This window comes from Stenella coeruleoalba (genome assembly GCF_951394435.1).
Source record: "Stenella coeruleoalba genome assembly, chromosome: 12".
Lineage (NCBI taxonomy): Eukaryota > Metazoa > Chordata > Mammalia > Artiodactyla > Delphinidae > Stenella > Stenella coeruleoalba.
This window is the reverse complement of record NC_137158.1, coordinates 57708582-57736224: the sequence shown is the minus strand read 5'-3', so window position 1 is coordinate 57736224 and position 27643 is coordinate 57708582. Positions and strand designations below refer to the sequence as shown.

General features: G+C 35.0%; 1 protein-coding gene across 1 annotated transcript in view; it reads right to left on the bottom strand.

The window, feature by feature from the left end:
- Positions 1–27643, bottom strand: part of LAMA2 (laminin subunit alpha 2) — a 602802-nt gene that overhangs the window by 191044 nt on the left and 384115 nt on the right. The window contains exons 19-23 of the mRNA XM_079939315.1: positions 25694–25905; positions 20711–20817; positions 15280–15460; positions 12290–12426; positions 636–872 (exon numbers count right to left, since the gene is read on the bottom strand). Of these exons, the coding sequence (XP_079795441.1) occupies positions 636–872; positions 12290–12426; positions 15280–15460; positions 20711–20817; positions 25694–25905 (874 nt within the window). The remainder of the gene's footprint in view (positions 1–635; positions 873–12289; positions 12427–15279; positions 15461–20710; positions 20818–25693; positions 25906–27643) is intronic.

Here is a 27643-nt window from a genome sequence, read left to right as displayed (position 1 = left end):
ACAGTGATTGCGGATTAATTTGAGGAGAAAATTTTTTTTAAATCAACCTTATCATTTAGCTGTGATTTTTCTCTGATGATGCTTAAGAGAACTTTTTTTTCTCTCCCACATTATTCTTGTTGAAGCAAAGTGAATATGTAAAGACAAACTGAACTTTACTGTCGAAAATATATCATTTATATGAGCTAGAAAAATATGTTGGGTTCTGGTTGAAAATCAGTTCTTAAAAATCAGTGCTAGGGCTTCCCTGGTGGCACAGTGGTTGAGAGTCCGCCTGCTGATGCAGGGGACACGGGTTCGTGCCCCGGTCCGGGAAGATCCCACATGCCGCGGAGCGGCTGGGCCCGTGAGCTATGGCCGCTGAGCCTGCGTGTCCGGAGCCTGTGCTCCACAATGGGAGAGGCCACAACAGTGAGAGGCCCGCGTACTGCAAAAAAAAAAAAAAAAAAAAAAAAAAAAAAAAAAAATCAGTGCTTATCTGTATGCTAGAATAAAACTGTGTCTGGCAATGAATTTTCATTTGTCTGTCTGTTTGGCCTAATGATGCAGGAATAAATAACTGAATGAAGTTAAAGCTGAGCAATGGAAATAGAACTGAGTAAGCTTTTTCCTTACTGAATTTCGGCAGCACTTACCTTACAAGTGCACTGCCCAGTCTTATCAGTACAGGAGCATTTTTTAGTCTCTAAATCACAGGTTGAGTCATCAGTCCCTGGCAGGAAGCAGTCACAGGGATTGCAGTGAGGGTAGCTCCAGTGGCCTCGATTGCACTCTGTACATTTCGCACCAGAGAATTTGGGACGACAGTTGCATTGCCCCGTGTTTATATTGCATTGGAAATCCAAGGATCCCACCGAGCTGCAGTTACAAGGCTATGGAGGAGATAAAAACAGCAATGATTAACATCATTTCATGGGCAATATCTTTAAATTTTAATTCTAATGTTTCTATGCTTCCATTAAGCACATATTAATCATGTGTCTGTTACATGCTTTGTACTGTTCTAGTTCAGTCGCTTGGGAAACATCAGTGAACATAATGTTAAAATTGCTTCCTGCATTTACTAAAATATATGAGTGTCCAGAAACCATAAAGCTATTGAATAAGAAAGAAACTGTGTTTTCTCTGTCTTTGTGGTGAGCAGGAGTTAGGTATAGGTTTTCTTCAAATACTTCTTACTTCAAAGATTGAACTTTAGACAAAGCCATTTTACCTTATCATTTCATTTTTATAGCATTTATTGTACAGAGACATACCTTACAATCTAATGTACATAAATATAAGTAAATACATAAATATAACACAGTGGAATAAGCATGATGTAATAGGGAAAATGCAAAATGCTATGAGAACGTATAAAAAGCACCAAACCAGATGTGGGGAAGCCAGGGAGAATTTAGAGGAGAAGTGATATCTAGGATGTTGTGTTTTAGAGTTAGGTTTGCAGAAAAGCCCAATCTGAGGTGCTTTGCTGGTAACCTTTTTTCTTCTTCCTAGATACGCATAGGATTTTCTCTTTATATATGTAATTTGAAATTTTGCTAGAATTTTTTTTTTTTAATGCTCATTCCAAACCTTTTATTTTAAACACTGAAAAAAAAAAGGTAGGGGCTTCCCTGGTGGCACAGCGGTTGAGAGTCTGCCTGCTGATGCAGGGGACACGGGTTCCTGTCCCGGTCTGGGAGGATCCCACGTGCCGCGGAGCGGTTAGGCCTGTGAGCCATGGCCGTTGAGCCTGCGCATCCGGAGCCTGTGCTCCACAACGGGAGAGGCCACAACAGTGAGAGGCCCTCATACCACAAAAAAAAAAAAAAAAAAAAGTTTAAGCAATTAAAAAGTGATGAGACCATTAAAAAATTCCTATTGCTAGGGTGATGAGAGGCCCCTGGAAAATTTTAACCTATACAAACAAATAAGACTGGATTAAACCCATTCCAGAGTATTGAAGCTATTAAGATTATTAGGCTGTGAAATATGCTGCCAAGGAAGTGCCAGATCCACCACCTCCTGAGACACTTAAAACTCAACTAACAAAACAGTACAAAATGTATTTCTGGGAAAAGGAAACTAGCACAGAAGGGGATCAAGCTACTAATTAAAGATATCTTTTTGTTTTCCTTCTGATATTCATGTTTAAGCAGCTACTTTTTTTTTTTTTTAAGAGGGAGGAGATATGGGGGTTATATGTATACATATAGCTGATTCACTTTTTTATATAGCAGAAACTAATATACCATTGTAAAGCAATTATATTCCAAAGAAGATGTTAAAAAATATTAAAAACATAAAAAATTTAAAAAAGAAAATAAAATGATGCCAAGTTTTGCTAGAATTTTTAAAAGCTTGAGTCTTTTTAAAAATTAATTTACTGGAACATGGTGAGTTCTTTCAGTTTGAGAATAAAATTGCTCTTTAATTCAGTGCTATTTCTTCAAATTTGTTTTTGATTTTTACTTCTGTTCTAATTTATCAATATTCTTCTTCAGGATCACTTATAATTCTTAAAGTACATCATTTTTGTCTGTCTGCCAAATCAATACTATACTACTGTTTTCTGTAGTCGTTTCCCTATTTGCCTCTCAAATTTGTTCTCCATTTTGTCCTTTCCATTCTACACCATGAAAATTCTGTTGTATGTATATACCACCAATACTTATTTTAATTACACTGCTGCATTTTTAGCTTCTTTTCAATAATTTCTTTATCTCACCTCATCAGCAATCTTCAATTGCTGCTCATCCACATGTCTCTTCGTCTCTTATTGCTTAAGGCTCTCTGCTTCTGATTTACAGCTCATAGTTCCTTGCATTTTAATTAAAATTCAAGTGGATTTCTAAATGTTATCTAAGGTCTTGGAATACATCATTTTCACAGATCAGCTGCGCCAGTGATTACTCTGCTGCCTCCGAGCTCTAAACTCACTCCTCCTTGCCCTACTTTGTGATATTGCAGTTAGACCCTGTGGACACCTCTCCCTGGCCAGGTAGCAGAACATTAGGCTTATTCATTAGAAGGCCATAGTGATGGAAAGACATTTCTGTTCTGGGTTCTGGGTCTTCATCACTATTGCCATCATTATTATTTAATTATTTAGCATGGGAGCCCAGAGGCCCAGAAAGAATTCTAGCTATGCCATCAGGCCACTCTCTCCCCTAGGCTGCGTAGGTCTGCACACAAGCTCTGTCCACAACAGGCTGCTTCTAAGTAGCTCCAGCATACCCATAACCTCCAGCAATGATGGGTAGCCTCTATAGACCAACACTTGCCCACAAACTCTGGCAAGTTTTGTGTATTATTATTATTGTTTGTGTTTTACCACCAGCAGGCTATGCATTCCTGTAGTAGCCACATTCTTTTCAACTATGTCTGAACCTAAGCCTTGCTGGGAGTGGGGGGCAGGGGGATGCCTTCCCCTAGCCCTTGGTTCCTTTATTGTCCACCACCCCTCACCCTGGAAGTAGTAGCTACTCTTTTGTACCTACTACTTCAGGACATTTTATATCCCTCTTTTATCCTTTTTACCGGTTAACAATTCTTTATATTCTACTTTCCCTGTTTAAACAACTAGTGTGGTTTCTGTCCCCCAAGTGAGTACCACCTGTCTCTGTCTGCGTTTGCCACCATACAGGCTTTGTACTTAGTCTATGACCTCTTTTTGGTGACTTTCTATTAATTATCCTTCTCAGATCTACAGCTCTGTGGCATACTCAAATGCATAACAACTTGCCGAATTTCCAGATCCAAGTCTGGCTGGATCTCACTTTGCATTTCTCACACTTTCATTGCTCAGCTTAATTCCTATACCCACTACTACTAGGGCTATTCCTGCTTCTGCTCCTGCCAGCAGTTAACTTATGGGACAACACTTTCCAGGCTGTGATGTACAATCACCAGCTTTCCATCTATTATCTCTTCCCTGTCGAAATGTTTGGTGAAATATTTTCCCAGATTCTGATATTAAAATATCACCTGGCCTTATTTTTGGTGTCTTTCTGGTTCCGTATTTTTCTGTCTTCACTGCTATCCAGTAAAAAGGCCTGCAGTAGGGGATGCTCCTAAAAGGTATTTTAAACTCAAAGATCTAAAATGTGATTATGTATTATACTACAAACATGGCTATAGTTTCCAAAGCATAGAACAAACAACCGCAATCCCCCCAAGTAACTCGTTCTTATAGAACATCAGATGCAGAATGAGAATTCAAAATAAGGATGACTGGGCTTCCCTGGTGGCGCAGTGGTTGGGAGTCCGCCTGCCGATGCAGGGGACACGGGTTCGTGCCCCGGTCCGGGAAGATCCCACATGCCGCGGAGCAGCTGGGTCTGTGAGCCATGGCCGCTGAGCCTGCGCGTCCGGAGCCTGTGCTCCGCAACGGGAGAGGCCACAACAGTGAGAGGCCCGCGTACCGCAAAAAAAAAAAAAAAAAACAAAATAAGGATGACTGACTTATTCCTTTAAATAACTTTTCCTTGACTCATTTAAACAAAACTGACCATAATCAGAAAGAGAAAATTATATGCTATGGAAACTATAATCATGCAATAACTTTAAAAATTGTTTTATGAGATAGAGATATTTAACTAAAATAGATGTCTTAGACTTTATTAACTAAAATAACTGTCTTTAGACTTTAACTAAAATATGAAATGTCTGCTACAAATTTATTATTATAAAACGAAAGTATTAATACTTAAAGACTAGTCAACAGTACAGATAGACATTGGGACCTTTCCAAATCAGGGAGTTTATTCAGGAAGTTATAGTAGAGAATAAAAAAGACCATTAACCATATGTTTAGACAGTACTATAGCCAACATGAAATGTAAATCATAATTAGATGTAATGTTTGTTTAGCAATAGAAGATTTATGCACTATTCCCCTGCTAGTGAAAGATGGCAGGCTTTGTATTCTAGTTCAATAAAAGCTCAGATGATGTGTGTGCTCACACCTCAGCACAGAGAAATTATCCATGACACAAAGGAATGAAAGCTATAAATCTCAAATCACTGTTCATTTAGATTATAATCATCCAAGATTTTTAAATAGTAGGATACATGCTTATAAATATTTGTGAGGGCTGTATGAAGTTTTTTGTAATTATTCATAATTATGAAGTGTCTAGCTATTCAGAAATTTAGATTTTTAACAGTGGTTCAAAGTAATCAAAATATTTCGATCGACTTCAGTCAACATAGTGTTTATTCAATGATAAGTAAATATAATGGAATCAAACATACAAATGCTTAAAAATAACTTGGTCTACATTCTATCCTGATTTACATCCTGAACATTAAGCATCAGCTTCAATTTCAGGAGTTTCATTAGAGTTTGGCCACATCATAGGATTTTGTAGATAACATGGAACCCTCTTAAGTTTATGTACAACTTATTCATGAGTCAAGCGATGGGGCAGATGCTTGGATTTGAGGTTGAAAATGCAAAATGTCAGTCATAGAAACTTAAAATGTTGTTCATACTCATCAAAAATCTTTGGAACTCTTGAGAAATTTTTGTTTTGTTTCCAAAAATGTAGTTCTATGGACCTTCAAACTTAATATTGCTATTGGCAATAGAAAAATGAGCATCCTGTCCAGTTTTTAATTTAATCACATGTCTAACTGAAGTCATGTATCTGCACTTCCTTGAACAGTCACCAATATTCTTGTTTTCCTCTAGATCAGTGTATCTAGACGAATGTATTCAGATATTTTATCATATATGTAAGAATGGTTACAGAGTCTACATGTGTGCTGACTCAGTAGAAAATAATAGTTTACATCTCTATAGGGTACTATCATGGAGTCAAACAGGCCACACTTGGGCATTATGTTCCAGTATTTCTCGGTCCAATGTGATCAACTGGAATGGCTCTCACTAACATCAAAAATGCCCTTATTTATTGCTCTTAAATTTAATGGACACAGTTCAGCCCTAATCTTACTTGACCTTTGTGTTGCACTAGGCACTAAAGAATATTCCTTCTTTTTAAACAGTCTTAGTTTTTAGAGCACTTACTGGTTTATCTCCTCTCTTTTAATCTGTTAAACTATAAAACTAAAAACAAAACACATACAGAAATAAAAACCAAGAAATAACTGTTTTCAAACATTGGATAACAGGAAGCGAAGGACTGTGATTTTTGAGAGAAGGAAAACAAATGAGTTAGAACATAAAGGCATTCTAGTCTGCAACCCAAAGAGGGGAAACCCAAATAAAGCCCAAAACTATAGCTGAATTGAGAAACAGCGTAGAGTTTGGAGAAGCTGAGGCAATTAGAATTTATGGAAGACAAGTAGAATATGTGTCCCAAAAGAAGGAAGTTAGAGAGAAAATTCCAGAGATATGCAGAAGGGTTCCCTTGAGTCGTTGGCTGAGTACTGATCTGTGCATGCATGGAATGAAATTCTACATGGTTGGAGAAAAAATAATTGGAAAGCCTGAGGCTGAAAAATTCCTAGGGTCCACAGAAAGCTTGGAATAATTCATATTCCCAATAGCCAGAGTGAACAGATAGTAATGCACTGGGTAGTGTTCTCAATGTATTTAGCACCTTAGTAGTAGGGCTAAGTGATTCCTAGATTAAAGGCTGCTCTGGACCTTCTCTAATAAAATTTAAAAGCAAGCATCAAAAGGATTCAAGTGATCGGTGAGTAACTAACCTGATAGCCAGGATAAAGTTCAACTCTCTTTAAAGGAATACAACAAAATCTAATGTGCAACAATGAAAAAATGTACAACATCTGGCATCCAAATAAAAATCACCAGTCACGCAAAGAAGCAAGAAAATATAGTTCATAACCAGGAAAAAAAATCAACCAGTAAGCATGATCTTGAAATAAAACAAATGATGGAATTAGCAAAAAACTACCTTACAAAAACCAATATTTATAAATATTATAAATAAATATTCTCAAGATAAATGAAAAATGTGAATATAAGGAGGAGAGAATGAAAGATATAAAAAGATACAAAAGGAAATTTAAAGATGAAAGATACATATTTGAAATGAAAAAAGACTAGCAACTGGATTAACAACAGATTAGATACTACAGAAGAAAAAAAATCAGTGAATTTGAACACCTAACAATAGATACTAACAAAAATGAAGAATATAGAAAAAAGAAGAATGAAAGAATAAACAGAATTTCAGTGAGCTGTGGGAAAATATCACGTGGTCCAACACATACATAATGAGTTCCAGAAGGAGACAATGGGGATGAAAAACAAACAAACAAAATTTTAAAGATATAATGGCTGGAAAATTTCCAACTTTGATGAAGTCTGCAATCCCACAGATTCAAGTCCAACTAACCCCCTGAGAAATGAATATAAGGTGACTACAAAAAGACAACATAATCAAATTGCTGAAAAACAGGATTTAGGATTATATACTCAGAAACAATAACTTTGACAAATGAAGGAAAAGTAGAGACTTCTTGGTAACAAAAATTGAAAGAATCATTGTCAGCAGACCTGAAATACTAGAAATAATAATAATAATAGAAATTTGGATGTATCCAAAGGAATAAAGAGCACTGGAATTGATATTTATATAGAAAAACAGAAAATAAGTTTTTTCTCCTTTTGAAAAAATAATTATTTAAATCAAAATCGTAAGATTATATTGTGGGATATATAATATATAGAAGTAAAACATATGACAACAATAGCATAAAGATAAGAAAGAAAATTAGAGGTTTACCCTTGCAAGTTTCTTATGTTAAATGTAAAGTGTTAAAACATTATTTTAAGGTACATTATGAAAAGTTAAAGATGTATATCCCTAGACAAAGACAAAAATATAAAATAAATAAGTAGAGCTAAGAAGTCAAAGTGAGTATAAAACGTAATTATAAAAAATTACTCAGTCCAAAGTGAGGTAGAAAAAGAAGAAAAATGAAGGTAAGAGCAGATAGGGCAAATATGAAGCAAATAGCAAAATGTAGACTTAACCCATTCAGACTGATAATTGCATTAAGTGGAAATGATTTAAATACTTGAATTAAGAGGCGGAAGCATTAAGATGAACATTAAACTATTTTTAAAAAGAGATGGAATAAATGATAATGTTTAAAAATGTATACGACCACAAAAACACCAATCAGAAGAAAGACAGAATAGCTATATGAATATGATAAAAAGTACACTTCAGAACAAGGAACATTATCATGGATAAACAGGGATGCTTCATAATGATAAAGGCATCAACTTTTCAAAAAGATAGATTCATCTTAAATGAGCATACACCTAATATCACTGCTACAAAATACATGAATCAAAACCCGAGAGAACTGAAAGAAGAAATAGATCACAGGTATAGCTCAACATCCTCAGGTATTGAGAAAACATGCAGACATAAAAATCATTAAAGATAATTGACTTTTATAGAAGATTTTATCCAACGGTGCCAGAACATAACACACCTTGTTTTCAAGGACACATGTTAATCAAAATGGATACGATTCTGAGACAAAAAACAAATCTCTATATATTCAAAAGGACTAAAAAATACAAATTACGTTTTCAGACCAATACAGAACTAGATGACAATAACAGAAAGAGATCTTGAAAACTCCCAAATATTTGCAAATTAAAGAACATACTTTTAAATAATCATTGGATTAAAAATAAAATAAGTAAGAATATTTTAAACAATGAAAATTGAGACACAACATATCAAAATGTATGGGATACAATTAAAGTAGTGCCTGGAAGGAAATTTATAATATGAATTGCTTATATTAGTAAAGAAGAAAGATCTCAAGTCAATAATCTAAGTTTTCACCTTAAGAAACATGAAACGCAAGGGCAAATTAACTTCAAAGTAAGAAAAAAAAAAGCGATGTTAAAATAAACCTTTGAAAACATTCCTCCATTCAGTTCATTTAATATGTTATCAAATTTATTGTTTTAAGGTGTTCAGATTATTCCCATATTATTCTTTTAATGTCTATAGGATCTATAGTTATGTCCCCTTCTTTATTCATCATTTTATTTGTTTCTTCTCTCTTTTTTTCTTGATCAATCTTCTTAGAGTATTGTCAACTTTATTAAACTTTCCAAAGAATCAGTTTTGGGCTTCACTGACTTTTTTCTAGAGTATTTTTATTTTCTATTTCATTGATTATGTAAACGCTTCAGAAATTATGTGATGGGAATACTTCCAAATCTATTTCATGAGGCTAGCAGTACCCCAATACCCAAACCGGAAAACAACACTACGAAAAATATAAACCAATATTCCTTATGAATGTAGATCCAAAAACCATTTACAAAATGCTAGCAAACATAATCTAAAATAATTCTAAAAGAATAATTCCCCATGATCAAGCAGAGTTTATCTGAGGATTACAAAGTTGGATCAACATTTGAAAATCAATCAATATGATTCACCATATTAAGAGCTTAAAAAGAAAAATCATATGATCATCTCAATAGCTGCAGAAATTCATTTGACAAAATTGAACACACATTCCTGATAAAAGTTCTTAGCAACCTAGGAACATGAGAGACATCCTAAAACTGATGAAGAGCATCTGTAAGTAAAATATAGCTAACATCATTCTTAATTATGTTTTAATTATAAAAGACTGAATGCTTTCTACTTAACAGAAGGAATGAGGCAAAGATGTTTGCTCCAACTTCTTCTAGTCAACGATTTACTGCAGTAGGTCAAGAAAATGAAATAAAACTTATATGGATTGGAGAGGAAGAAGTAAAACTCAATTTGCAGATGACACTATTGTCTAGATAAAAAATCCTAATGAATCTACCAAAAAGCAAGTAAATCTAATAAGCTTAGGAAGATTGCAGTATAGAAGGTTAATGTATAAAAATAATTGTATTTTTCTGTTCTAGTAACAAACAATTGCAAACTGAAATGGAACAAATAATAGCATTTGTATCAAAAATATGAAATACAACAGTAAATTTAATAATGCACATGCAAGTCTTGCACACCAAAACCTATAAAACATTGTTGAGGAAAATGATAAAGACTTAACTAAATGGAAAGTTATGCCATGTTCATACACTGGAAGATCTGATGTTCTTAAAATGTCAATTTTTCCCAAATTGACCTGTAGATTTAACATAATCCCAATGAAATCTTAGCAGGCTTTTTAGAAAGAAATTGGCAAGCTGAGTTGTCAATTTATATGGAAATGCAAAGGATTCAATGTAACCAAATGGTATGGGAAATGATGAACAAGGTTGGAGCGCTTATACCACCTAATTTCATTCCTTGCTAGAAAGCTACAGTGATCAAGATAGTGTGCTGTCAGCATAAGGATAGACATAAATCAATGAAACAGAATAGAGTCCAGAAATGTGTGAACGCATATATGGTCAGTTTATTTTGACAAACGAATCAAAGTAATTCAATGGGGAAAATAAGATAGCCTTTTCAACAATTGGTGTTGGAAAAATTGGACATCCAGAAAAAAAGTGAATTTTGACCTTTACTTTACACCGTATATAAAAATTAATATTGAAAATTGAACATGGACCCAAATTTAAGACATAAAACTGTAAAACTTCTTGAAGAAAACATAGGAGAGATACTTTAGACCTTTAAGAAATATAAATTGACTTCCTAGATGGACCATAAAAAGCATGAACCATGAAAGAAAAAGATAATAAACTAATTTTTATAAAAATTAAAGATACTTAGAGGAATTGAAAAGCAAGTCATATACTAGGAGAAAACAGTTGCAGAACTAGATGTATTAAAGGGCTAGTATCCTGAATATATAAAGAACTCTTTCAACTTATTACTAAGTAAACAAACAACCCCAAATAAAAATAGGCAAAAGATTTAAATAGGCATCCAGAAGATATATAACTGACAAAATACCAAAATTATTCCTAATATCATTGGACAAAAAAGAAAAGAAATGCAAATATATGAATACACACCCAACTGAATGCTTAAAATAAAAAAAAGACTTAGAATCTTGAGTATGGGCAGGGATGTGGAGCATTCTTGTGAAGAGGAATGAAAATGTGTCTACACACTTGCTTTTGACATTTATACACTAATGGTCACAGCAAAATTATTCATAACAGGACCAAACTGGAAATGACCCAAGTCATGGCATATCATACAATGAAAAATTATTAAACAAGAAAAAAGAACTACTGATAAAATATAACAGATGGATGAATTACAAAAGCATTATACTAAGTAGAGGAAGCCAAACTAAAAATAATCCCCCAAAACAAACAAAAAACCCTCCAAAAAACAACATGGAATATGACTATATTTATATGAGTTTGTAGAAATGGCAAAAGTACAGTGATAGAATGAAAAGAGTAGTTTCCTGGTGCTGATTGGGGGCGGGGGGCAGGGGAAGTAGACTGCAATGGAGCACAAGGGTTGGTTATACAACTGTAATCATTGATCAAAACTCATCACTTTAAATAGGTGAATTGTATTTTATTTAATTAAAGTCTCACAAAAAGCTGACAAAAAGCCCCGAATTCATCACTTTTCCTTTTTGAACTTGCATCTCCTCCTATAATCTCTCTAGCAGTAAATGATACGATCACCTGTTGCAAAGCAAAACCTGGCAGGCATCCCTATGCCTTCTCTTTCTTACCCCCTAAATACATGAGTTCAGCAGGCCATATCAGTCTAGGAGTTCTATAACTTAGCTTGCCGCCTAAATGTTAGTGGATAATTGACTGGGGCCAAAATCTCTGTCAACTCTCACCAACGTTTCTGCAAAGGCCTTACAAGCAGCCTTCTACCCTGAGGCTGTATAGATTTCTCTAAATCTGAGTCTGGTCATACCACTTTCTATGGCCCACTCATGAAAAAAAAAAATGGGTAGTTTTCTAAGCTAAAGGTTGTTTATATGACTCTTCAGAATCCTCTCACCTACTTCCTGAAAACTGACACCTAGGTATAAGTTGGGAGAAATTCTTATGGATTTTTGGCAAATTCTTTTAATTCATTCTTAATTTCCTTGTACTTTGCAGATATATTCATTGTGTGTAGGTATGAAGTTATAGATGTTTCCGGTTTTATTTTCGAATTTTTGGTTCTTTTTCCTCCTTTTTTTTTGGTAAGTATCATGGATGAAGCTACATAAATGTATATTTACTTTATCATCTTTCCCACAAGTAAAATGTAAGATACTGATCAATACCTGCAAGCATGCTATAGTGATAGTTCTGTATTGTTTTGTAATATAATATTGACTTTTGAAATGCCCGACTACTGAGGTCTACCAAAATAGAAATCCTTAAAAGACATTATGAGATGAAATAAAGCAATTCACTCACCTTACAGCCAGTGGTAATGCTGTGGCCCCAGGTGTTAGGTACACATTTAGAACATTTCTCTCCAATGGTATTGGGTGGGCAAATGCATCGACCAGTCTTTGGGTCACAATTATTACCCAGATGGGAACAGTCGCAAGCTTCACAGGTGAAAGGATAAAAAAGAAAAAAATAATTTGATATAAAGTGTTTGTGTTGTTTTTTTTGCGATTTGTGTCATCTTATTTGGTTAAAGATCCTTGAAAATGACTCACCTCATTCATCTTTTATATTATAGTACCGTGTATTTCAGAGGCGTTGTTCAATAAATATATACTGAATTTCATTTAATAATTTTAAAGGGTAAAACATTTTTGTTTTTCGATTAAGGATAAAAAGAACCGATGTATCAGATTCCCTGTTAACTGTATTCCCTTATATCTAGATACTATCAAGGTTACAATTCTGTTTCTATATTTATTTTAAGTTCATAACTAATGTTTCTGTGCTGTATAGATTAATATTTCCTTCCTGTTGATGACTCAGATTTGCAATAAAAACAATAAGCTTAATAAGCTTCCTAAATTCAGTATATCGTACATTTAATTAAAATGACATCAGGATATTTCAGTTGTACAAATATTTTTTAAATAGTTGAACTACAGAAATATATTTACATATAAAAATATTTTTTGAGTTTCATTTACCACCTGCATTATTTCTTTTCAATGGATTTTTCATTTTCCTAGCTATGACACTATATATGAAGAGTGCAAACATCCCTATCTATTGCACTTTCTCAAAGAATGCAAAAATAAGATCTGACGGAAAAAAAAAAAAGATTTGAGAAGATCTTCAAAGCCATTCAAGACAAGGAGTGCATGTCACTTATTAGCTATAGTTGACTCAGTTGCTGAGTATACCTTAGTGCAGCATTTCAAATCAAAAAAGTGAAAGAGAAAAATACCATCAAATACTCAGATTCAAATAGAAGACTAATGTTACGAGAAATCTTTAATTAGTTATATGATGATGAAATCTTTTTAAAAATACATTTAGTTTATTTGATTAAGTTCACTTTTCAAGGGATCACAATTATCATTGCTCACAGCAATGATATGAAATGTCATGTGAAAAATGTGTAGCACGATGCTTGACATAAATGTTAGCGGTTGTTTTTATTATTGTTGTTGTTGCTAATTTTAAGCCAAAGGATTTATTTTATATATACCCTTTATTAAGAAGAAAAATATTTTCACATTATGTTTAAACTTATGCGCTAAAGAATGTCTTGGGACAGTTACAATCTACTTGCAAGTAGAAATTCTCTAAGTAGTTCTTCAATGGAAGCACAACACTGAATAGGAAGACTTGAGTAATTAGCTAGTTTTCCCTACCAAAACAGAATGTTTATCACAATTGATAATACTAATAAACAAAAATGATGATGATGATGAACACTTACATAGCACTTTTAGTGCCAGGCATTTCTCTGAATCTTTTATAGCCATCAACTCAACTAATTCTTACAAAACCCCAGTGAGGTAGATACTATTATTTTCCTGACTTAATAGATGAATTTTGCAGAGGGACAGTGAGGCCAGGTCACTCAGTCAAGGTCATATAACTAGTTGCTGGTGGAGTCACTAAACAAATCCAAGCTCTTTGGTGAGAGTCATGCTCTCAACCATAATGCTACCCTGCCTGTCCTGTGCTATATTTTTTTTCTGTTCTGCTTCTCCAGGTTCGAATGCTACTAAGTTTGCATTTCTAAAATGTTATCACTGTTTCATAATTTAAAATAATTTTTTTGGTATTTATAATTTCTGGTAGTGGATATATTTGAATGTGTAGTACTTTTTCATCAATTCAGATTCAGTGAAAATGCTAGTGAGAGTTGTGTTTATAAAGAACAGAGTATATTTTAAAATGCAGCTCTATAAATTTTTTAGTATATACAGATATTGCCTTAGAGATCATACATAGATTCTTAGAGGATCTGTAATTATAATATTCAGAATAACTTATAATGGCTGAATTTATGATAAAACCTGTATACATCAGAAGTGGTTGAGAATATCTGAAAGGTATTGGCTTTTAAAAGAACTTTAAATATTATTCCTGCCACTTCTCACATAAATTTGCTACAGTAGTCAATAACAGTATCTTAAAATCTTGCCATGTATTTATTACGGTGCTGTGAGTGTAAGAGTACCATCAATGTTGCATCAGTGAGTTTAGTAAACAAGGGTAATATTCAACCTAGTGACTGTTGGAATAGGGGTCAATTCCAACTTAGTGGCATAAAATTAAGGCAAATGTTCAATCTTTACTTTCATCTGTAGTGTGCTAATTCCTATTTTCTTCATTCAGGATCTGTAGGAAGGCTGTGGCCGGACATAGGAGAACACTGCTTGAGGGAGCCATGGTTAAAAAACCTGGCTTGCAATTTCTCAGGAACTGACAAATATCTAGAGCCAATCTATTTCTCTCTCAGAACATCACAGTTTTCAAGGCACCTGGAAGTAGATGAAAACATTTTTTTTTTTTTGTACCAGAGAAAGATATTAACTTCCCTGATCCTTGTACCAATTTTGCAATAGGAAGAGTCAAAGTTGAACTGTATTAGCCTGCGAGTAATGTTTAAACTAAGGTAACATTCGCACCAGAAAAATTGAACATCTGACTTTCAAGCTGCAGTAGCCTTTGAGCGACTGGCTGAATAGAGGTCACAGAAGGGGAGGGAGACAGCAGAACTGGGACCTGCTGATGGATTTTTATTGCAAGCACAGTTATTTATAGGGCAGTGTTTCAAACTGCAATGTATTTCATCTAATTTATTTAAAATATATATATATATTAGGTTAAATATTATTTGCATTATATATCAATACTTGCTTGTTGTCAAAGTGTATTTCCCTTAACTTCTGGGAACCTTGTAGAACCAACTGTTACAAATGCTTAAACACCAAAAGCAGATAATGAATGCATGGAGCTTAGTCTCATTTACAGACCTGTGCATCCTCCTTCTTGAAAGTTGAAATAGCCGTGGGCACAGCGATCACATTTCTTTCCTGTTACTCCGGGCTGGCACCAACATTGACCACTCTCTTCGCAGTCAAATGATTTAGACCCAAAGGAATTGCAGTTGCAGGGAATACACCCCCTTGCTGATTGGAGGCCAAAGGTTTCAGGCTGGCATAGAAGAGGAAAGAGAAAAATTACATTTAAATCAATTAATTCACAATGGCACAAGATGTACGGTAAGATCAGGTGGGAAAAGAGGAGCCTGGGGTTATCCAGGTTCTTCAGTGATGTTATGACAACTGGGCTGTCATTTAATCTAATGGACCTTTTCTATAATGTCCAAGACAAAAGTTCAATTACTTTGAAATTCTACCAAGATTATTGGAAGAATTAGGGCACTATTATTGTCTGTTATATTTTCACCAGCGTTTCCCTACACCTCTCAAGATTCTAATGGAAATGTGGAAATAAGCGAGGGTGGCATTTCTATTTAATTAAAAATTTTTCTTGTTTCATTCCTAATAATCTGAATTGATTATTTTCAGATCTTATTAAGTCCTTTTACTTGGTAAATGTTTTCAATATTATTGGCCAGCAGCCTAAAGTTAAAATAAATCTTTTTTTCCCTCTTATATTTGATGTAATTTTTGTCGTATATCCATAAATACTTCTAATCATCACTATAGGGCTCACATTATAAATATAACTCTTAGGTTATGCCTATACTGACAAAATAAGTGGTTTGACTGATATCTCGTTTGTTGGGTTTCATTCTAACGATCAAAACTGATTTGTGAGATCACATATCAAAGCACCAGATTAGGTTGAAAAAGGGAAACTTTCATCCTCTGATGAGTGATTCATATGCATATCTCTTATCTATTTATAACAAATAACCTTCCATGGTCAATCATTACTAGCTTTGGCTGACTTTCTGGAAATACATGTTATCAGACCTAGAGTGACTATGTTAGAAAATGCTGATGGATTAAAAATCACTCCTATCAGAAAAATGAAAAGCACATATCCTACTTAAAGTATGTCAGGGCTGTCTTTTAAATAGAAGTTTGTCATATTATTATGATATCTTTATCTGGAAACTTAGTCTCAGTAATTACTTCTTTGTAAAACTAATTCCTATTTTGGAAAATTAGACTTAATAATTACTTCTTGGAAAAAATAAATCTTGCTATTTAATGTGAGCCACCCAAAGAGAAATGAAGACTCATTAGGTATTTTTGCCATTCTTGTTAACAATATTAAAAATAAGTCCTAGAAAACAAAATCACACTGAAAATTAGTTTCTTAAAATGACTGTTGCTAAGAATAGTTTTGTTTTTTAAATCTAAAATGGGTTATGTTTGATAATCATTTTAATCTTTATATTTCCTGCTGACTTTATTTTTATTTCTAGTTCTATTTCAGCTTTCATTATATAATTAAAGACGGAAGTGTGCATCACTTCTAACAAATGACCTAACACTTGATTTTGAAGTTAAATTAAGTTATAAGAAAAAATGAAAACATACAGTATTTTTATTCATAAAAAGCAATTCAATGTATCCTTCTAATACGTAATCAGAAATTAAGAAAATGGTTAAAGTACAAGCATGCCCATTACAATATTATTTATCACAGTGAGTAACTGTAGAGGCACTTAAATGTTCAATATTAGAGAAAAAGTTGAATAAATTAAATTGTGATACATTCATGTCATGAAATATATGCAATCATTAAAATCCTGTTTTTAAGAAGTTTTAATGATATGAATATATGTAGAATATAGCGTTAAGTAAAATTTTAAAAAGCAGAATACAAAATTATGTACACACTATAATTCTAATTACATATCCGTAAAGATACACATACCATTCAGACACACACTGATAGAAACATATATACATAGAAATAAAAGACTAGATTATATATTAAAATTTTAAAAAAAGTTTACTTCGCATTTGTCCTTATTTCCTAAATTTTCTTGACTTAGAATGTGAATTGTAGAGATATACTTTACATTCATCTTTATTTCCTAAGTTTGCTTTACTTAGCGTATCTATCTTTAATGCATAAATCTATAAAATATTAAATAAACTTTCAAATCATTAGTTATTTTAAAAATTCCGAAGTTGATTATATGAAGAAATATATGAGAAGTAATGTCCCTATCATACTTTTCTAATATTTAACTAATGTAATTTTAAAGCCTAGGTTATACCAAAACAAATACTACAAAATTTCAGTAATAAAATTTTAATAAATTGGTGATCAAAAATTTATTTCACAGACCAGGGAAAACCCTGTAGGAAACAACTTTAAGGAACAAATATTCTTAGTCAGTAATTGAGATTAATGAGGTAAAACATATATGGAAGAAAGTGCCTGCCTAGTCTCAGTGGAGAGTTTGATGAGCTCCCATAAATTATTCTCATTTGGGGTAATAATAAAAACTATCACTTACGTATTGTACTTGCTATGTACCAAGCACTGTTCTAAAGCCCTTTAAAAATATGAATTCATTCAAAATCTCAAGGCAATCCTGGAAGATAGTTATTAGCAATAACTTTTTACAGAGTGGTGAAACTGAGGCATAGAAAGGTCAAGTAATTTGGTTACCAGCTAACCAATTGTGGAGTCAGCCAAATCAACTAGACTGGCTTCAGAGTCTGTGCTCTTAACTCTCACATATACTGCCTCAAAGGAAAAATGGTCTCAGGACAAAACACCACTCCATCATACATCAGTGCTGTAGGATATGTAGGAAAAGGGCATGTATCAGGGTTAAAATTCCGTTAAATTTATATTTTGGAGACATACTGATCAGTTATTGTCCTTTTCTTTCACTTTAAATGTATGCATTTATTTCTGAAAAACATAATCTCTTTTAAAGCTTTCTTCATTTAATAACAATAGTAATAATAACAGTAATAATACCTAACATTTACTGAGAACTCTTCAGATGTGTGTCTTATGCACGCTTCTCATGACACCTGGAAACAGCCATGGAGGTGCCTGGATAGATCTCCCTGCAAGAGAGCCTGCAGTGGCAGTGTCGCTGATTGACAAGCCCCAGCTTCCACTCTTGGATCTAGTGGAGGAGCTCACAGCAAGTCACGCTTCTCCAAGTCAATGACTGGTACACTGAAATACTAGAATCTTCCTGCCCAATCCAAGATTCCTCCAATGGGCAAATTTTGCTGGGGCACTCCCTACTGGCCAGGCTAAGAATTTGAGATTTGGGCAGAATGCACCCAATGAGACTTTCCTACTCAATATTTCCTTCCCTCTCTCCTTTCACATGGTCAGACCCGCATTTCAGTAGAAGGCTCCCTGCATACTGCTCTCTCCTCCATCATCCTTCACTGGAGTTTTCCCCCAGTAAATCTCTTGGCATTTGCTTCTTGGAGGATCTGAGCCAACACAAACCCTATGAAGTAGGTCCTACTATAGATGAAAAAGCTGAATTACAGAAAGATTTAAGAAACTCTTTTACAGTTTACAGGCAGTGTTGGAGTTGGGATTTGATCTGAGGCAGTCTGATATCAAAAGTAGTTTTTTTTAAATGTCAATAAAGAGCCAAGAAATAAAACCATAAATTTGTTCTACTTCCTCCCCGCCTTCCTCCTACTCCATCTCCCTTTTCTATCCCCTACCCTTAGTTCTCCTGAGCTCTGATTCTACACTGGCAAGTCCTGTCTCCTGGTACTTTGCAACTTGGTCTTGGACCTATTCTTCCCTCCTTCCTCCTCTCTTCCTTTCTCCCCTCTCCCCTCCTAACTTCCTTCCTCCCAACATTTTTGTTTTGCCCTGTGAGAAGGGGGACCAAACTTTTGTAGTAGAAGACATGCTAACTTACTTTGTGTATGTTGTACATTTATAGTGTGTGAAAGTGCGTTTCTTGTGTTTGTTGTATACGTGAACAAAATTGTAATGTGGAAATGTAACAAAATCATTAATTATGATGAAAGGTCAGCCCAATGTCAGATCAATGGGCTAGATTTTCTTGGCTAGATCTCACTTTCTTTGCTAGATTTCCCTTCATTTATTCATTCATGTGTTCCCTTCATTTGCTCCAAATGATGCCCGAGGTTCCTTCCCCTTCTAAGATTATAGGTTCCTACTAATAAATTTTTCTTTGTTTTCTACATATCCATGATCAATTGAAACTTTTATGAACATATGAACTTGAAAGGGCTTTAAAAAAGATATTGATAAAAAAAGATATCGATAGCTATTTTTAAAAGGCAAGACTTCAATCAGGAATTGTCTAGTTTTCGCATTTGCAATTTGCACACTTAGCAACCTTTATTTGGTAAAATGGCACCAGAGCAGGTCAGCAGCAGCACATGGAACACAACATGCTGAGGCACGAGCCATGCAGCGCCTCTGAGATTACCGGAGCTGGGGGTCGATAGGCTCCCCGAGGACATCCACTGGAGCTGCTGACACCCCACCTCTGGGGAGACCCCAGCACTGGCTGCGCTCTCTGTGGCTGCTCCTTCTGTCGGTGCACCTGCCTGCTGAGGGTGCACTGTTTCCCTACGAAGCCTGATTTACAGACACATCTTCCTGTGATATCACACTGTGGTGTCACAGAGCCAATGGGATTGCAGCCACAGGACACACAGAATCGCTTCTCTGGGTCCCACCACATAGTGGGCTTTAAAGGCCAACAGAAAAATAAAACAAAAACAACAAAAAAAGAGCACATAATATTATTCAAGAGATAGAAGCAAATGATATTTCCAAACTTCCTACAGACGGCCGGTTTGACACCTGAGAAATGCTTGGTTCTGCTTAACAGTGTTTATCACCAAAATATTACATATATATGTGAAGGAGACAGTGCAAATCCATGTCCTCTTATGGAGGAATCTCAGGTGCTCACCATACTGAAGGCAGGGCAATACATGCAGGAACAGAGAGCAACATATTTTGGTTTTTGTTTCATTTTAGCAAAATGGTATCTAAAAAAAATATTTTGATTTACTTCTCTACTGAAAACTTTTGTTGAGTAGAGTGCTCACTGGAACTTCTAACTGATGGAACTAGTACAAAGTGTTTGATAAGAGCAAAGGGTGTGACACTTTTTTTTTTTCTGCCAAAAACATAAAAGCAAAAGAAAGAATACATGACTTGTCATAGACTGGGATTCAATTTGTATGCTGTTTCAGAAGCATCTGAATTATTGTAAATATTACACAAATTTACTACCAAGGAAATATAGGTTGAGGGTCAAATGCTAGTGTATGGTAAATTTTGTTCTATTTTGAAAAAAACATTTCAATGATCACAGTAATTTTATATGTACAATGAGATATTCCTGAATTTGTCTTTCAATATGCTCAGGAGTACATCAGTGAAAGCCAATGAGAAGTTTGAAGGAAGAAGTAATCATGGTCAGCTCCTACTTCTTACCTTACATTCATCACACTGCCGCCCCTGCACGTTAGGTTTGCATTCACACTGTCCCGTCTGAGCATGGCAAACCTCAGAGAAGGAGCCGTTGGCATTACAGAGGCAAGCTGCAAAGAGAAGAGAGATCTGTGATTGGGAAAAATGTTCTAATAGTCTTAATAGGTTTGTTAAATAGTAATATCCCCCAGGTGGTAACACTGGCCACAAAGTTTTAGAATAGAATGTCTTCTGATTGCTAGGGGTTCTGTTAAGCATTATATTATTTGATGTTTACACCCACTTTATAAGCTGTAGAGATATTTATGTAAAGCAACAGCACAGTTCCTGGCACATTCATATGCTGTGAAAATACTAATGTCACCATTAGTATTCAAATTCTGAGAATGAAGACACTGAACTTCCACGTAGCCATAACTCAAACAAGGCCACATGATTAGTAGGTGATATAGTTGACTTCAGGTAAAAGGTTCTTTCCACCCGTCCTCCAGCTGTTTTGCTTCTTCATAGATACACTGGGGTAGCACCTAAAATATAATCTCAATATAAGTAATGCATACTGACTCTAGAGCTGAAATAATTTTGAGAAGTTATCAAAATGAATAGCACCCATGGCATAATATTAATTCTAAAATTAATGAAGCAAAATTAATTAATTTTTTCCAATTTAATGATTATTTACAATATGCCAGTTTTTGTGTTAAGCTCAAAAAATGAGCTTGAGGGGAAATATATACATACCTTTAAGATTAGAAAAGTATGTAAGACCGTAGAACCAAGTAGACATTTTTCTAAAGAGGATATCAAAGTGGCCAACAAGCACATGAAAAGATGCTCAACATCACTACTCATCAGGGGAATGCAAATCAAAACCACAATGAGATATCACCTCACACCTGTTAAAATGGCTGTCATCAAGAAGACAAGAGACAACAAGTGGTGGTGGGAATGTGATGAAAAGGGAACGCTTATACACTGCTGGTGGGAGTGTAAACTGGTCCAACCACTATGGAAAACAATATGGATTTTCCTCAAAATGTTAAAAACAGATCCACCATACAATCCAGCAATCCCATTTCTGTATATATACCCAAACTAAATGAAAACAGTGTTTTGAAGAGATATATGCGCTCCCATGTTTACTGCAGCATTATTCACAATAGCCAAGATATGGAAACATCCTAACTGCCCATCAGTGGGTGAATGGATAAAAAGATGCGATGTATATACACAATGGAATATTACTCAGCCATGAGGAAGGAGGGTATCCTGCCATTTGGATGGACCTTGAGCACACTATGCTAAGTGAGATAAGTCAGATATAGAAAGACAAGTACTGTGCTTCCCTGGTGGCGCAGTGGTTGAGAATCTGCCTGCTAATGCAGGGGACACAGGTTCGAGCCCTGGTCTGGGAAGATCCCACATGCCGCACAGCAACTAGGCCCGTGAGGCACAACTACTGAGCCTGTGCATCTGGAGTCTGTGCTCCACAACAAGAGAGTCCAAGACAGTGAGAGGCCTGCGTACCGCGATGAAGAGTGGCCTCCGCTTGCCACAACTAGAGAAAGCCCTCGCACAGCAACGAAGACCCAATGCAGCCAAAAATAAAAATAAATTAAAAAAAAAGAAAGACAAGTACTGTATGATATCACTTATATGCGGAATCTAAATAAGTCAAACTCATAAAAAAAAACCAGTAAAATGATCGTTACCATAGGATGGAGAAGGGGGGATAAAATTATTGCTGTTTAGGGTAAAAAATTGCAACAAGTAGTTAATAAGCTATAGTGATCTAATGCACAGTATAATGAATATAGACAATATTGTACTACAAATTATGTAACAGGATAAATATTGCTACAATGGCAACCATGTTACAATATATAAATTTATTAAAGTAACATATTGTACACCTTAAATTTACATGTTATATGTCAAACATATTCAATAAAATGTATATAAGATAAAAACAACTTTTTCAAGTGTATTAGGAGTACAGCATTATAATTTTTAAACTGAGGAAGATATATACTATCCTCAGTTTATATACTATAAACCTTATTACTATGATAGTATATATTATATACTATCTCCAAAGATAGAAAATGTATTTGGTTTAAGTAACCTTTTGTCATTTTTATGTTACAAAGTTGTCTGATGTTATTCTGAAACATATAATAAATCAGCCTAAAAATTAAGAAGCTTTTTCACAAATAGAACAGTAATTAATGGTTCACTCTGTACTCCACAAGTGTATTTTTAATGGTACATATAATTGCATTGATACCAGAGTAAAAATGTGAGGGGGAGATGACATGGGAATTTAGACTATTCGTAGATGGTTTTTGTAAATTTTGTACAATATTTCATGTCTCTGAATACTTTGATTTGAGCACAACTTATAAATACATTATAAATAGCTACTCCATCAGCCTGCACTATTTTTCTGTTCATGGGGCTGGAAGCACTACTTAGTTTTACTGCTTTCCTAAAAACTGCTTGATTTTTCTTCCAATAGTTTGGTCTTCAGTGTCTGCTAACTTGATACTTGTTGGGTGGCCATTTAAAAACTTGTCCCAGCCAGTTATCTTACTCAGGTAATAGCCTACGGATAGTCTATAGCTGGTGTGTGAGAAGAGGCTGAAGAAAATATTTTCTTTAAATATCCATTTCATTTGGCTAATAGAATTGTTATATATACTTTTAATTTCTTTATATATTTCATATATATATGATACATCGATTTTAAAAATCTCAAATAATTTATAAATTAAAAGCCACTTTTTCTTAGAGTGGGGAATACAAGATTAAATTTACTAAAAAGTCATCTTAAAAATAACAAAAGCTGGGCTTCCCTGGTGGTGCAGTGGTTGAGAGTCCGCCTGCCGATGCAGGGGACACGGGTTCGTGCCCCGGTCCGGGAAGATCCCACGTGCCGCGGAGCGGCTGGGCCCGCGAGCCATGGCCGCTGAGCCTGCGCGTCCGGAGCCTGTGCTCCGCAACGGGAGAGGCCACAACAGTGAGAGGCCCGCATAATGCAAAAACAAAACAAAACAAAACAAAAAACAAAAGCAATATAGAATTTTAAGTGGCATTTTTAAATGAAATGTATGACACAGAAATATGTATATAAATTTAAAAAGCAAAATATATTTCTTAGTAGTGGTGTACTTTTCATGAACAGATCCAGAGGCAACTAAAATAATAGTTTATTATGAATTTTCTTTTTGTAAAGGTTTACTAACTATGCATAGAAGAGCTAGTGTATCTATGAAAAGTTAAAAATAGAAAATAAATATGTTTTGGTATTTTTATATGCTAAAGAGCATTAAAAACATAATTGTGTCTATACTTCATGGCAAGTGATATAAAAATTGGTGATGGTTCAAAAATGTTTTTATACCATATTCTTCTATGTGTTAAGACTTCATGCCACAGATCCTGAATTTACCACAATAAAAAGAGTGGAACTGTCTCTTCAACCTTATGGAGGGGGTTATTGGAAGATAGAAAATGAGGTCATTCAGCGAGTAACACAGCCTCAGAATTAGTGAGCATCTCTACCAAAGGAGCTACCATGTGTGAGTAGCCCATGCCCCAGGCAGCTCACTAGATGCTCTCACATGCTAGATCCTTTAATCCTCATTGAAAATTAGGACGCTTTATGTAAATGAGGAAACTGAATCTCAGTGAGGTCAAACGTCTTGCCCAGCATCACACAGGTAGAAAGTGTAGACCCTAGATGATGAGTTTGAACTGGAGAATTTCTTAAGTTCCTTATGGTTTTACACAGATGCCATAAACCCACAGTGTTTAAAGGCACTTCTGAGCCTGTTGGAAATTTTGCTTTAAAAACACTTGACAATTTACACGTGATATTAATAGCTGCAGACTGTCCCAGAGAGTGGTTTGTTTTTGATTCAATAAATTGTCATTTTTAAATGACAAAAAGCTGGCACTTATCTTCCAAACCTGTGAGGAGAAAGACACATTTCTTATTGAAATGGGGGACGGGACTAGCAGGTCTTTGGTGTTTACAGCGGAGATACTAACAGGCACAACATTTCCAGTGCTTTCTGTATTGTTGCAGGTCCTGGGACCCAACTGAATGATTGGAAGAGTCCCTTCTTAGATAACGAAGTCTGCAGAAGTGAATATTGAGCTGGTATCATAACCTGCTCTGCCTAAAGATTATCACAGCAGGTGAAGTTGATGATGGCAGTGTCCAGCAGTAACGTGGACTAACAAGGATGCTCGTTCCATTTAATTCTCCACAATGAAATCTCTCTTGCATAATATATTACCACTAATATAAATCATTTGTAAATTCTATGCAACACCAAAAAATACAGCTGAAGAGATCAAGATGAGGGTAGGAATGTATTGACTAATATGGGTGAAGTCCTACAATAGCTAATTTGCGGAAGTAAAACACAGAAATAGCATTCTGTGAGTAGTCCTAAGGTTAATACCTCAACAGTTACAAATGCCAGTGTGTAAGAATATTGGCAGAATTTTACACCTGCTGTGAAATGCTAGAATGTAAAGTTTACATATGAAAGCATGACAGATTAATACCTACTGACAGGTACTAATGAAATAATACGGACTGATAAATTTATTTCAAGAAAATGGCTAGAAATGTAATAAACAATAAGGATAAATAGGGGCTACCTAATTTTCAAATTCTTCTTTCCTGCCATAGACAGAAACTTATTTAAAAATCTTCATCCCATGTGGAAACAGAGATATATGTATCATTTGAAAAATGATACTTCAACAATGCAGCAGTTTTGAAAGGATTTAATCTATTAGCACAAAGAAATGTATTAGAATATTCAGACTCTGTGTATAGGCTGTGTATCTATCTATCTTACATGTATTACACATAATTTGCTACCCTCCAATCCCCACTCAAGAACTCATCAGTTACTTTGAGGTGCAATGCATCAATTCTGTCAGGGGCATCAATAGTTCAGGACTTACGCTGACAGTTCTTTGCATCAACTGCGTCTCCAAAATATCCATCAGCACAAAGCTCACAGTACCGGCCTGTTGTACCTGGCTTACATATCAGACAGGAGCCAGACAAGCTGTCACAGCTGCCAGGGATGGAGAAGTCAAGGTTGTCATTGCACTGGCATGGCTGACACGATCCTCCAGGTAGAGAAGGTTGTCCAAAATAGCCTTCTGCACACCTAAGGTGAAAAGTTGCATCAGTGAGTATTTGGGAGGAACTCATGAAACCCTTTGGGGGCAATGTTTATATATTTTTTCATTCTATCCCTCTCCCAGGATATGCTTTCCCTTTAAGCACTCCTTTTCTCAAATGCAAGGTGATTAAAAGAATGTTCTTCTGTTACTGCAGTGTAGATACAAGATGAAACCCTGCCAGCCCCACTAGTAATTAGATTTCAGCCAGAAAAAAAAAACTTGTCACTGGCACTGAAGACGAGACCAAAGCATAATAAGAAACCTGCCACTGGCACTGCGGCAGGATCCAGGTCCACGCTGGAAAGCCTTTGCAGGACAACACATATGTACGCAGCTGGCTGTTTCCTGTACACATATGTAAGGTTCACACGTTTCTGTTGCTGCAGCAAGAGTTGTTGTGGGGAAGCAGCCTCACAAGGCAACTCAGTAGTGAGAATTCAGAGTTTATTAAATAGAAAATCGAAAGAGCCTCATCATTTGTGTGAGGGCCGTACGTCTGCCTTACTAATAGGCTTTTATACATTTGCACATCCATATGGAGGCAGGTTTCCACTGAAGAGTCTTTACTGAGTAGCAGGCCTGCTGCATATTATGGTAACATGACATAAGGCGAGGCTTAATGGTGCCCAGAACTCTTATTAGCAAACTCCAGTTCTTTTTTTTTTTTTTAAAGGACTAAACACTATTGTACATATTATTGGAAAAACAAAAGTTCATTTATTTGTGAGGCATGGGAGAGATTTTTTTCAATTATAGTATCAAATTTCCCTTTAACCACACCGTTATGTTTTACAATGCTACTTAATGTTACAGATGCACAGATACACCTTTATAGGAAGTACTTATTTATATTCTACTCTGTTTTCTCTTTCAGTTACATTTGCTTATGCTTCATATTAAGCTCCACTTGCCAAAGGAGAAATGAAACAGTACATCTGAAGTCTTATGGTCAGGCTAGCCCTGTTTTCTGTGCCATCTTAGCAAAATAGAAAGTCCTTTACGGCAAGGGTCAAAATTGAAGGGGAATATATCTCAAAAGTACATTATGTTTATGCTCATCTACTTACAGATACGTAGAGAAAAATGCTCTCTACTCTAGAAAGAGAAATGGTTTAAATACAGTACATCGTATAAGGATACTTTAATAATATCATGATTGTGGGGCAAAGTCATTAATTTGGTAAGATACATTGATTAGTCTAAGTTTTCTAGAACATTTATAGGTACCATAATAATCTTGTAGAATTAACCTTTTATCATAATTTTTAATGAGATTACTAGTTTTAATTTTAACAAAATCTTTTATAAATTGTGAAAGTCATTGTATAAATATTGCTTGGAAGAATACTGCCACCCACACATATTAATTATTAATTCTCTGTTGTAAAAATGAACTAATATTTTAGTGCAAAAAATTCCTCCACAATCACTTCAGGAGTGGTAGTCAATAATGATAAGAAGAAAATCCTTTCGAATTTTAATCCGATTCTTCTTGCCTTACTTGATATTCAGAGCTCATGATCACACCCACATATATTCACATCTCATTTTGTTTACCATTAAGAGAGTGACTTTGCTCCACCAGAATAACAATATACAATGATCATTATCACAGATAACAAACCCCCATTATTTTCAGTTCACTTTCCTCAAAATGACTTACTGCCCTCAGGAGAGATGGCGCTATATAACAAGATCTTGTAATTTTTTTTTTTTAACGTA